The sequence below is a fragment of the Coccidioides posadasii genome, chromosome 1 (genome assembly GCF_018416015.2).
Source record: "Coccidioides posadasii str. Silveira chromosome 1, complete sequence".
NCBI lineage: Eukaryota > Fungi > Ascomycota > Eurotiomycetes > Onygenales > Onygenaceae > Coccidioides > Coccidioides posadasii.
Genome location: NC_089407.1, coordinates 5,455,014 through 5,466,453, shown reverse-complemented (window position 1 = coordinate 5,466,453; position 11,440 = coordinate 5,455,014). Strand labels below are relative to the sequence as shown.

Genomic DNA, 11,440 nt, shown 5'->3' with positions numbered 1-11,440 from the left:
CTTCGACTTTTAAGACAGCTCGTGTTTGATTCTGCGTAATCGCAGACATGGAAAAGTGAGGTCGGAGGATGTATCCGGATAGTTGATCCTCCTCCCGGCTTCTGGTTCAGAGACGCCGAATTTTACTCTAACCTAATATAGACTGGACTAGGACTGGTGACACTAATCCCTTTTCGGAGAAATGCTTGGCATCAAAATGCATCCTTTTGGAGGGGCAAAAGATCCGCGGGGAAAACGATGGACGCTGCCACTCAACCCTTTCAAGCACGTACGCATTTAGAAAGGAGAAATTTAGGCGAGGCACTGCACGGAAACATGGAGTATTTGGTCCGTTTCGCGCAAGTTCATGAGTCTTTTAGGAGATCGGAAACCGAAGCCCTTGCCATTGTGTCAAATGTGGATTTGGAGATTGTTGAGTATGACGAGGAAGTAAGTCGACTGCCTGGATATTATTGTATGCAACATTGAAATTGGTTTATTGGCGGAATATTGCAGGTGCTAAGATAATTTCTAGTCCCCCTTCTGTATTATAAAAGTGCCAGATGAAAAAGCAGCTCGGGCGCTCGTCTCCCGTAGCGTATTGGTAAAGTCTCTTTATGAGCTATGGGGCAAAGGCCAGAACTATCAAGAGTTACATGAAGATGTCCGACGGCGCTCCGAGTCAAAATGGCCTGATTATAGGACCTGCTCCTTCAAATTTGACTTTGACTCGTATGCTGGGAAGCGGACGTCCAAAGAGAAAATTCCCCTGATTCAGTCATTTGGATACATGGCGTTTGAAGGGCCGATCATTATGGCCGATCCAGATGAGACCTTTATCATCTTTGAATTGTATGACCATCGCGTAGCTTCGTCTAGGGACAAGACGTCTCGGACTCCAAGTCCTCAGCCAGAGCCTTCAAAGTTATATTTTGGCAGGTGGCTAGCTAGCGGCAGCAGAGATGTGATGGACAAATACGACTTAAAAAAGAGAAGTTATATTAGTACTACGTCTATGGACGCCGAACTGAGCTTGGTCTCTGCCAACATTACCCTCGCCGCCCCCGGAAAAGTGTTTTATGATCCTTTCGTTGGAACCGGAAGTTTCTGTGTCGCCGCAGCACATTTTGGGGCCTTCACCTTTGGTTCGGATATTGATGCGCGCAGCTTCAAAGGCCAAAAGGAGGAAGGAAGGCCCATCGGCCTCGTGAGGAACATGCTTCAATATGGCTTAGAGGCGAATTACCTAGACGCCTTTACCTCCGATTTGACAAACACTCCCTTTCGCAATATGCCAATATTTGATGGGATCATATGTGATCCCCCGTACGGTATACGTGAAGGATTGAAAGTCCTTGGAACGAGAGAAGGAAAGAATGTAGGACCTGTTTACGTGGATGGGGTACCAACATATACGTACGAGAGTAGCCAACTTAATGATAACTCGTGTCTCTGGCTAACAAGGTAATAGCTTGGAGGGTTACATTCCTCCTAAAAAGCCTTATAGTTTTGAAGCCATGTTGAACGATATTTTGGAGTTTGCAGCACAAACTCTTGTCCCCAACGGCCGGATTTCTTTCTGGATGCCTACTGCAAACGATGAAGATATAGAACTTGCCATCCCTTCCAATCCACACTTGGAACTAGTTAGTGTTTGCGTCCAGCAGTTCAATAAATGTATGGATAGCCCTCCGAACACATATGCAGAAACTCCGATCTAATAATGTATTTAGGGTCCCGGAGATTACTCACATATCGAAGATGCCTAGAAGGCGAAGCCTCAGCCATTGAGCCTCGAGCCAAAACCGTTCCCGCGGGAACAACAGCGGATGAGTTGAATTCCTTCAGGAAAAGGGTACGCACAATTTTCGCCATTCTTGTCTAGAGATTGAACTGAATGGATGATTATAGTACTTCCAACGATTCACACCCAAAGCCAACAGTTGTTCAACCCCTTGAGGGGCAACTTGAAAGCGCACCGCGACACAACATTAAAGGTCATTGAATGTCTCGAAGGTATTTAGAAATGTATGAAAAGAGCATTGGCTGAATGACAAACATTGGTATATGCACAACAAAGAATGGCACCATATATGTCTTAGACAGCCAGAACTCTATGGATCACAGCTTCTCCGCTCGAGGTATGTTTGGCCCTGATTCGGAACAATCTTCATCAAGGTCAATGCCCTCCGTTGCCTTAATTTTTGCGACTTCTTTTGCAAGTTCCGTTCTTAACTCAGCTGCCAGTCTCTGTCCTTCGTCGTCGTCAAGTTCATCGCGCTGACCCCGGCCAAACATTACCCAACTCGTTTTGGATGCTGTCATCCTTTCTAGAGGGGGTCTCGGAATGATATGGAAATGCGCATGGGGAACCGTTTGCGCTGCACGGAGACCTTTTCCAGAAGTTATATGCGGGCTGTCATATTGAGTGGGAGGAAACACACAAACCATTGTTCTGCACTACATTCCAATGTGCGGGATCTTCGCCGCGCTCATCCGGCTGAGTGCCTAATATTGTTCTCACAACTACCCTAGAGATGATAGGAAGCCATTTTCCAAGCTGCAGTTTCCTCCCCACGCGTAAAAACAGTCAGCTAGCATTCCTGGAAGATCAAAACGTATTTAAATGGCGCATGAAATAGATCGCTCAATCCAAATCTATCACCAGGCTGGTAAAGGAAATTCCCACCTCTCTTCCCTCGTTGACCCTCACTTCCCCTAGATTCTGAAAATGTCGTCTCGGGATAACCAGCACATGGCCCCTCGTCAGCGGCATAATATCAAGAAATGCGAGTACATGCTTTGTCGAAAGAATTATATGCGTTTGTGATAGATTTTCATTTGGTGTCGGTAAACTTTGGGCTGGAGTGGATGGCGGACAAGGGGAATGGGCGGAAGCTATTCCACAGAAGGGACAACTTGGAGAATAAGGAGAAGACTGGGACATATTCCAGGCCCTTATATTGGATATGTGCTCTTGGAAGGTTTATAATAATGGGATTTAACGATTCTAATCCCGTCTTCAGTCAGTGGCGTAAGGCATCCCTCCGGATTTCTAGTGGCTGTTACTCCGTACAGGCGTAGAATATCAGAAAGATTCAGCACCCTGCGAAGTTCCGTGCGCGAGTCCCATTGCAGATGGGCTACGGAGTACAACGATTGAAAAGACTGCCATGAACCGCCCATCATCACTTAAGCGGATGACCAGCCGTCGCCTCTGCCGAGGTTACAAGGACGGCGTTAAAATACGGCGGGCTACAGCCGCCGCACTATCCGAAACGCGGAGACGTCGCTCTTAGCGTCACCCCGGAATGGCGTTCACAGCTACATATTAGCAAGGTAGCGACATCTCGGGCGTTGGACAAATGCCATGCTCATAGATCAGATGTTTTTATGGATGCCTATCAGTGTCAATACCACCGTATTCTCTCAGCCCTCTGGTTATATTGGACCACCGACACCGCTTTCAGGATGAAATGATATTGAAGGATAATTCCAGTGGCATACGTATATATACAGTGATAGATGATGACAAGCAAGGACAAGAGTTTCGGTTGCTACTTGAGCTTGCCCAATGCTGATCGCACCCAGGCACGAATCAGACCTCTATTCGCCCATGTAAAGCTACCCACAGCCCAACTAACACCAGATAAGACACCGAAAGCCACAGTATAAACTAGCACGAGGTCCCAGCTCTTCGCCTTGAATGCTGACATCCTCATATCAGCAGTCTGAAGGTGCATCGGGCGAAGTTCTTTCTGGCCATCCCATCTCGCCTCCGAATCATAGATAAGCTCCTCAATCAGGTCAGCTCCGGACTCCTTCCGGCGGGAGGCAACGCGAGCAATGTGCTTCATGCGCTCGCAGTTTTTTCTGTATCATCCATCCTTGTCCTCCATCAACAACCCTATCTTCTCGTTCAGCTCCTCTGATGTAAACTGGAATTTTTCAGGGCAATCGAAGCACCACTAGCAACCAGACGAGGCGAGTTGGATATTTGATCGGAACAAAAGGCCATTACGAGCATGGGTGTGCCGTGAAAGAACCCCTCATTGGCGCTGGATCCGCCTCCATGAGTAAGGTAGACCCGCGCATGTTCGTGATCCAGGATGGCCCGCTGTGGTGCAAAAGTGGCAAAGAGGAAATCGGGATGCTTGCTTTTTAAAAGAGATCCAAACGATATCGTAGTTCCGGTTCGGGAATCGGTAAATACTCTATTCTGCTGGAATTCTCTTCGCTAGCTATTCCCGACCGACCAGATGACACCGTTGATGAAGCCGTTCTTCATGGCCATTAGCATGCCATTGACCAACTTGGCGGCATCCGTATCCGACAGAGCGATGTGGGTACCTAGTGCAAGATAGAGAGTTTTAGTGTGGTTCTGGAGGAATGATTCATACGGTTCTGTCAGCGGCGAGTATTCGTCCGCCAAAATTGGCCCGACAGGCGCTATCAATGGAGGTAGATCTTTTGGCACCTCGAGCCCAAAAAAAGAGTTGATCAGAACAAGATAGTTAGGTTTGGGAGCCACTGGCAAGTTATATTTGACACCCGCCCGGTGGCGCATTTTCTTTGCCCAATTCCGCCAGCGTATTATGGCTGGTAAAGCGTGAATGAGCACGAGGTCGTTTCGAATACGCAACCAAATGGATGCATTTTCTGACGTGAGGGTTCCATCGATCTGAAACCCTGGTTGACCCGGGATGTACGAACAAGGAGCCATCAATGCTGGCATCTGGGGAAAAACCATTGCCAAAGGCACATTGAACTGATAGAGGATGTCCTTGCCTGCATCAACGAAGAAATCTACCAGAAGGAGACCCGGCCGTGTAGCAGGACTCTCCACGATGGGCTTCAGATGCTCATAGGTCTGCGCCCAGTACGAGTCGAAAAGGTATTTTGATGCCATTACTCTAGAAATTCCTTTGGAGATGTCCCAATGCCGAACACGCAAGTAATGAGCATCTCATTCTCCCTCCGTCGGACCCGCACCAAGCAAGTGAAGCTGGTTGACATATTCAGTGCCCTTTAGCCAATGCTCTTGACCTTCAAGAGTCGCAAAATCCAGAGTGTGACCCCTTCCTGCCAACACTTTCCCCAACTCTAGTACGGGAGCCGGATTCATGAGTGTAAGCTTTCATTGGTACAAAGGAGGCGAGCAGGTGGATATATAAACCGCCTATCAGCATGCGTAAACCCTCCCACCGTCACCACCGTCAATATCTTCCTGGACTCCATGGCTTTTCAACGACATAGGACGGGCTTTTCCACTACGATAGACAATTCTCTAGGGCCTCCATCTCGAGAAATGGCGGGGATGACATGCCATACATCAACTTCATCGTTTTACTCCGTATAAAGTTACAAAATCAATGTCATGTCCTCCGTTGTGCCCCACAAATTCTGGTCGCCATCGGACGATAATCAACCCTGTCAAGGAATGAAGCAGTTGGTCGTACCCGGAATTGAATCCTTCCAGAAGCTTGTCGTGAGTTGTGCTACTGCACGGCCGGGAGGCTTCAATAAGTGCCGTCTTCGCATGTCAGGAGATGTTCATCTAGCAACAGTTAGCATATTCCTTTGAGATCTCAGACTCTCTGCTTGTAATCTGAAATTCACTGAACATGCCGCGTGCGGTGCATGTACTGTAGAGCTCGCCCATCCATGGGCAGCCCAAAGCGATCGGACCCGACGTGGTTACGACCCTTGACCTGATTCTCTCGGATCCATTCAGGCAGGCCTGATCCCTGTCTCTATTTATGTGTATGGAGTAATGTTGGTGGTTATTAAGTTGAATGGACAATCCACTCGATTAAACCAACTGACTGCGAACCAACAGACGAGTATTAGAGCTCAAGACCAATTATCAAAACATGACGAGGTACAAGGAGCCAGTCCATTTCAGCCCAATCCCCGTCATCAGACCACCTTTCTCACTCTCCCACCGGTGTACTCCGTACAGGGATCGGACAATACGGAATAGATGATCCTGATACTTACCAATAGAATATATGCTTGTTATCTGTTCGCCTACTTGCAAGTTCACTGCCTTTGAATATGGAATTGCCATCGTGGAAAAAATGCAGACGGTTACGAAGCTAGCAAGCAACTCAAACAGGAGTACGATTGCAATAGAAGCCGATCCACAAGCCCATGCATATGTACAAGAACACAACGAAAGCAGAAACAGTGGGGGGAGAAGTGCAAATGAGAAATAAAGACAAGCAATCAAACCCTGCACAATTAGCGCCGAAGCTTCAAGGTTCAAAGGCCGTCAACACCCATCCCCTCAAAAGAAAATAGAGCTCACACATCACTTTTTAAGGATTACCCCTGTCCCTGTAAACCATCCGTATACTCTAATCCCACAAAGTGGATGCGAAATTACATCAAACGATGCTCCTGCTTTCAGCAATTGCCTTGCAGGCAGACATCTTTGCAGATGAGCTCGCATTAAACACTTCAGGATATGAACAAAGAGAATAGAATGCAACCACGCTGGACGCCAGATGAACCCAGCATAAAATGTAGAATAAGCACAGCATAATCAGTAGAAAAATGGAGACGGTAGGGACCCTTTCCAACCCTTGTTCACTCAACACCGTGATGAAAACCAAGCCAAGAAGAGAAAATGGATTATGAATAGAACCGGAAACGTTGGAATCGAAAGGGATGAATCCGACAGATGACGAAACTGAGAATGTTTAAGCAAAGGAAGCAGATGGCATGTCGTCGTATCAACACCACGAAGGGTAACCAAAAAAAGAAGTGCGTGGTGACATAGCGGCGAGGCAGTATATTATTAGTGAAACGCCGACCGCAACAGACTCGTCCACATGCGAATTGACTTGCAGAAGAGGTGCTCTGCAACCAATATTGAGGAGTTTGTTGATCAGCTATGTCTCTGGCGATTCTCGTAGCTCTCTTGGCTTAGGTACATGGAACGGTATTTCTTGGCCCAGTGACGAGCGTGAAGGGAAGCTGTAGCCATAAATCAGATATTGGAGTTTTAGCCTATGACAACACATTGTTCAAAACATACCCTTCAAAAAGCGTTTATTGGCGTATTTCCTATAAAATGCCTCATGAGCAACAGGACGATAGAGGTAATCGATCATAAGGTGAAACACAGGTATGATCTCCTCTTTAGAGTACCCGGCATAGTGTGCAATAGTCACATCCTATGGGTAGCGTTAGTATTTGTTACTTCACTTTGACACATAAGAAAGCTTACCCATGGGCCTCGGTCGAGGATTAGTCGAGCAAAATACATGGCAGCAGCCGCAACATGGCTCTGTCGATAGCGCATGAAGCGGTGGTCCAACAGGCTGATCTCCATAAAATATTTGCCGAAGGTCCGAGTTTGAACATCATAGTTATCCGCTTTCGATATTCTTCGCAAGAAATTCATGGGATTGGGATAGCTGATGTCATAATTAAGCGTCGCAAGGATGTGTCGCTCTGCGTCGAGGATCTCCTTGTCTGTAAATGTTTCGTCGGCAACATGACTGAAGTTCGCGACATGAGGTGAGAGGACTTCTTCGTATTTTGAGGCAATGAACATGGCAGCAACACCAACAAGTTGTAGACGGTCGAGAGCAACAATGTCGATGGATAAGAACCGGTCAATGATATTGACAGCAAGGAAAAGGGTTTCCGGTAGTAGTCGGAAGCGTGTATGGACCTCGATGAGCCAGTCAATAAGGACACCACGCACCTCCCATTCTAGCTCCTCTTGATGCTCAATGTAATCCGGGTTGGGCATTGTCTGCGGTTCAATCTCTTTAAGATAGTCAAAAATTTCAATGACATATTCAGACGCCATCAACGGGTCGAATTGATCCTCAGCATCAAGATTAAGCGGCTTATCTGCGTCCTGTGGTTCCTCGGTAGGGACGCTGTCTGTTTCCTCTAGCTTTGCTTCTTCTTGGAATGCGGTCGTCTTTTTTCCACTGTCAATCCGTTTTCGGGGAGGTTCGTCTGTGACGGCATTATTTTCATTTGCAGAAAGGAACTTCTGACTCTGTTGACGCTTCAACTGTGCACTGCCCATGACACCTGAACCGCTTCCTGGCCGTTTTGGTTCCGCTTCGCGCTTGTTGGCATCTCTGACCCCTAATGCAGATCGAGAAGTGTTGCTGCGCGTAATCTTTTGCACACCACCAGTTTGAGTTGTGGCCTTGGATGTTAATCCGACTCGGCTCGTGGTTCCTTTCTTCAATTCTTTCGCGTCCATTGTATCTACGCCCTCTGACTTGTTCACATTGCTTACATCTCCCAATGCTGCCCGTTTTCGCTGAGCCCCAGTGTTAGCAGAATTCAGAGAACTTTTCTTCGATTGAAGGGGTCTCTTCGCGGCTGCAGCGTTCAGTTGGTTTTCATGGCTAGACGCGGCAGCGGCTTTGGCTCTAGTCAGACGTGTCGTCGGGGCATTCTCATCATTTTCATTAGTAACGGCACGCTGCCGTAGACTTCTAGTCTGGAAGGATGTTAGTGTCCTGCACGCGGATACGCAAGGACGCGATATTGGGGACTTTGGAAGACTCACGGGTGGCATATTATCAAGCTCTATGTGTTCGGTAGAACAAGTTGGGGCAATGCAAGAAGCAGAAATCTAGTAGCTGGGGCGAAGGTCTTTCGCTGGGTAATATCTGCAGATTAAAATATTGTCAGCTGCTATCAGAGTTGCGTGTGTATGCTTTAAATCATACAGAACGTTTTCTATGTCATATAAGGAGGAAAAATTCCAATGTGGGTTCGAGAAGATGCCCAGTAAATAGCTCGTAAGCTTGAGGACGGCCTTTAATTGTTGTGATGAAAGAATCGGGGAATCAAAGGTCTTTTGTTACCACAGAGAAAGGGTGCTATGGGGAACACCGCATGCTAGTGTGCCATAGGGCAGGCAACAACTCGGAGTCTGAGTTGGCATGATTGACAGGCAAAGGGGCTTTAGGGACGAGAGATTGAATGTGGGAAGGGAGTCTCACTCTTAGCTGCTGTCGTTGGGGCGTTGTGGTTCTGATTTGGGGTTGAGGCCCGGTGGTATCAGTTCTCGCGTCTAAAGTGAGGTTCAACCTCAGGAATGTCTCGAAATACTCGCGTCTGGGTATGCAGAATGGTAGAATTATCGTGATATGAAGATGTTGTTAGGACTGCACTGTGTTAGCAGTTACTGAAATGAAGATAGTTGAGAAGGAGACAAGGCAAAGCAGAAGAGACATCAAGGAAGTTGGTGGTGAAGGAAGAACAAAAACGCCTGGCGTTTATTATTCCATCGTTGTGCATACAGGAGGAATACATACCATACACACCAATAATAAACGGAAATTGTCGACAGAGTTGCGGTATTGACCCAGCAACAATGTAACAAGAATACCAGAGTGGGGACACCACCGCGACGCAAGGAGCGCGGAACAAGGGGAGAAAAGAGCCAAAACAAAGGCCGTTGACAGGGCAACGCAAGGGTTTCGCTCGTGTATGTTATGGAAATACAAAAACAGCGTGACGTGACTGGGTTACGGTCACGCGCCGCGCCGAGAAATCGGTTGAAAAGGGTTAAGCGTCAAGTTTTGCTGACTCAGTAAGAGTCTGACTAACGTAATCAACAAGCGAGCGAAAGATAATTTTTTCAACTTCCATCAACCATCCACTTCAACGCGTCAGAATGCCACCAATTCGCAATAAAAATGCAAGATCCTCTATAGAAATAGAGGGCAGGATTGAACTTGCTATCTCTACTCTTAAAAAGCAAGAAATTAGCTCAATTGCTGAAGCTGCACAGCTATTTAATGTGCCTTATACTACCTTATATCATCGAGCAAATTATTAACTATTATTATTATTATTATTATTATTCGTTATAGTCTTGTGCAGTCAGTGACTATGAAGACTACATCATCGAGCAAATGGAACCTGCAAGAACCAGTCTACGCGCAAATTCAACCAAATTGACTGAGACTGAAGAGGATCAGCTAGTTCAATGGATCCTAGACCTAGCTAAATGAGGAATCCCCCCCCGGACCGGCATTTGTTGAGAATATGGCTAATCATCTTCTTGCCATATGCGATTCTACCTCTCCTCCCCTCCGTGTTGGCAAGAACTGGGTGTCAAATCTGATTAAATGCTGTACGGAGCTCAAATGCCGCCATTCCAGACACTATAATTACGAGCGAGCAAAATGTGAGGATAGGAAGGTTATTCAGGATTGGTTTAAGACTCTGGGGGATATAATTGCTGAGCATGGAATCCCAATGGAAGATATCTACAACTTTGATGAGACTGGATTTGCAATGGGCCTCTGCGCAACTATCAAGGTTATTACTAGTGCTGAGTGCTATGGCTGAGCAAAGCTTCTACAGCCTGGAAATTGAGAATGGGTCACAGTGATTGAAGATATCCTGCACAGTGAGATCATTATGGTTAATCACAAAATGTCCTGGAGAATCCTGTCAATATATTCTCCCGCGCCTGACAGATGAACGATATATACAATTGCCCGATGTAAAGCAAGGAGTCAGGATAACGGGGGCTCTATGGATCGATCATTGGTGAGATATAGGGTGCGAGTGATAGGAAGTTATCCAGCAGGAAGTCCACAAAACTGGCCAGCTTCTCATTCAGCTGGTTCCCATCGCCGTCAAAGTCAATATCTGTCTCCACCGACGTCTAGGCCCATAAAATCGAAAAAGGCGCGTAAGGTGTCCTGCGATAATTCAGAACGTGAGTACTCATAAGTATAGCGGACGAGGAACGGGCGGCTGTAGGCAACATCAGATGCCTCTGCTGGTCTGAAATGTTTGATGATGCTGTAAAATCTCTGTTTTGCCCGGGCGCGCTGATCCGCTGGTAAGGATTCAGGTCCGGAAAAGTTGATGATGCCCTCGAGTGAGGCCTGATGGCGATGCCGGGCCATTGCTTTGCTTTGCTTTGGTTGTATGTTGCCATTGCGAAAGAAAGAAGGGAAATTGAAAGAATCGACTTGCTGTTCGCACTGGGTCAAGTTGCACAGGGTGACTAAGCAGGCTCTGCGGTCCCAGGAACTTGTGGAAGTGACTTGATGCGGCGAAGTCTTCACTTCTTCACGAAGCGTTTGGAGGTGGTGGTCATCGTGGAGTTTTCTTCTGGGCCATGGATCGGCCTGCTCCACCCCCGCCCGTAGGTGATCCCGATCCCTATCGCCGCGTTTCATCATTGAAGAACGCACCATCGCTTACCTGTTGAGTGGCTGAGAGCCGAAAATGGATTCCCTTCCAAAACGGTGCGCGGCCACGGCCACTTAAAGCCATGGCTTTCTTCAAGGAAACAAAATTCGTGGCCTTTTACTAGAAAATAGTGGCGTTTTCGAACTTTCTTTGAGTGTGTTTTGGTGGCTATGGAACCCAATGAGCAACCAAGTACTCCTGGATCTCAGATTTCTGGCTTTCTGGCTTTCCGGCTTCTTAGCTGGTTCCGGGATTGGTA

General features: G+C 47.2%; 6 protein-coding genes across 6 annotated transcripts; 1 reads left to right on the top strand and 5 right to left on the bottom strand.

The window, feature by feature from the left end:
• Positions 1-212: 212 nt before the first annotated feature.
• Positions 213-1,938, top strand: D8B26_001574 (uncharacterized protein; the record flags this gene model as incomplete). The annotated part of the gene is made up of 5 exons (XM_003065562.2): positions 213-429; positions 515-1,395; positions 1,451-1,656; positions 1,713-1,834; positions 1,891-1,938. The coding sequence occupies exons 1-5, from the start codon at positions 238-240 to the stop codon at positions 1,936-1,938; spliced, it is 1,449 nt and encodes a 482-aa protein (XP_003065608.2). The 5' UTR covers positions 213-237.
• Positions 1,713-2,823, bottom strand: D8B26_001573 (uncharacterized protein). The gene is made up of 3 exons (XM_003065561.2): positions 2,669-2,823; positions 2,428-2,539; positions 1,713-2,372 (listed from the first exon to the last, which is right to left on the bottom strand). Exons 1-3 carry the CDS (start codon positions 2,753-2,755, stop codon positions 2,101-2,103), a joined length of 471 nt encoding a protein of 156 aa, XP_003065607.1. The 5' UTR covers positions 2,756-2,823; the 3' UTR covers positions 1,713-2,100.
• A 713-nt stretch (positions 2,824-3,536) lies between these two features.
• D8B26_001572 (uncharacterized protein) lies at positions 3,537-3,836 on the bottom strand (the record flags this gene model as incomplete). Its single annotated transcript, XM_066123577.1, has 1 exon — positions 3,537-3,836. One exon carries the CDS (start codon positions 3,834-3,836, stop codon positions 3,537-3,539), a length of 300 nt encoding a protein of 99 aa, XP_065979652.1.
• A 380-nt stretch (positions 3,837-4,216) lies between these two features.
• On the bottom strand, positions 4,217-4,888 carry D8B26_001571 (uncharacterized protein; the record flags this gene model as incomplete). The annotated part of the gene is made up of 1 exon (XM_003065560.2): positions 4,217-4,888. The coding sequence occupies one exon, from the start codon at positions 4,886-4,888 to the stop codon at positions 4,217-4,219; it is 672 nt and encodes a 223-aa protein (XP_003065606.2).
• Positions 4,889-6,064: 1,176 nt separating this feature from the next.
• On the bottom strand, positions 6,065-8,536 carry CLB2 (G2/mitotic-specific cyclin; the record flags this gene model as incomplete). Its single annotated transcript, XM_066123576.1, has 4 exons — positions 6,065-6,960; positions 7,022-7,160; positions 7,214-8,458; positions 8,528-8,536. The coding sequence occupies 4 exons, from the start codon at positions 8,534-8,536 to the stop codon at positions 6,872-6,874; spliced, it is 1,482 nt and encodes a 493-aa protein (XP_065979651.1). The 3' UTR covers positions 6,065-6,871.
• A 1,332-nt stretch (positions 8,537-9,868) lies between these two features.
• On the bottom strand, positions 9,869-11,229 carry D8B26_008414 (uncharacterized protein). Its single transcript, XM_066125862.1, has one exon. It carries the CDS (start codon positions 11,184-11,186, stop codon positions 10,623-10,625), a length of 564 nt encoding a protein of 187 aa, XP_065979650.1. The 5' UTR covers positions 11,187-11,229; the 3' UTR covers positions 9,869-10,622.
• Between the last annotated feature and the right edge of the window lie 211 nt (positions 11,230-11,440).

Excerpts from the sequence above, each read along its gene's own strand:
- D8B26_001573 (XM_003065561.2), bottom strand. The coding sequence starts at position 2,755 with ATGCCGCTGACGAGGGGCCATGTGCTGGTTATCCCGAGACGACATTTT. Across the intron at positions 2,540-2,668 it reads GGGTCAACGAGGGAAGAGAG|CTTGGAAAATGGCTTCCTAT; the intron begins GTGGGAATTTCC and ends AGGAAACTGCAG. Across the intron at positions 2,373-2,427 it reads GAATGTAGTGCAGAACAATG|GTCTCCGTGCAGCGCAAACG; the intron begins GTTTGTGTGTTT and ends CTTCTGGAAAAG.
- D8B26_008414 (XM_066125862.1), bottom strand. The coding sequence starts at position 11,186 with ATGGTGCGTTCTTCAATGATGAAACGCGGCGATAGGGATCGGGATCAC.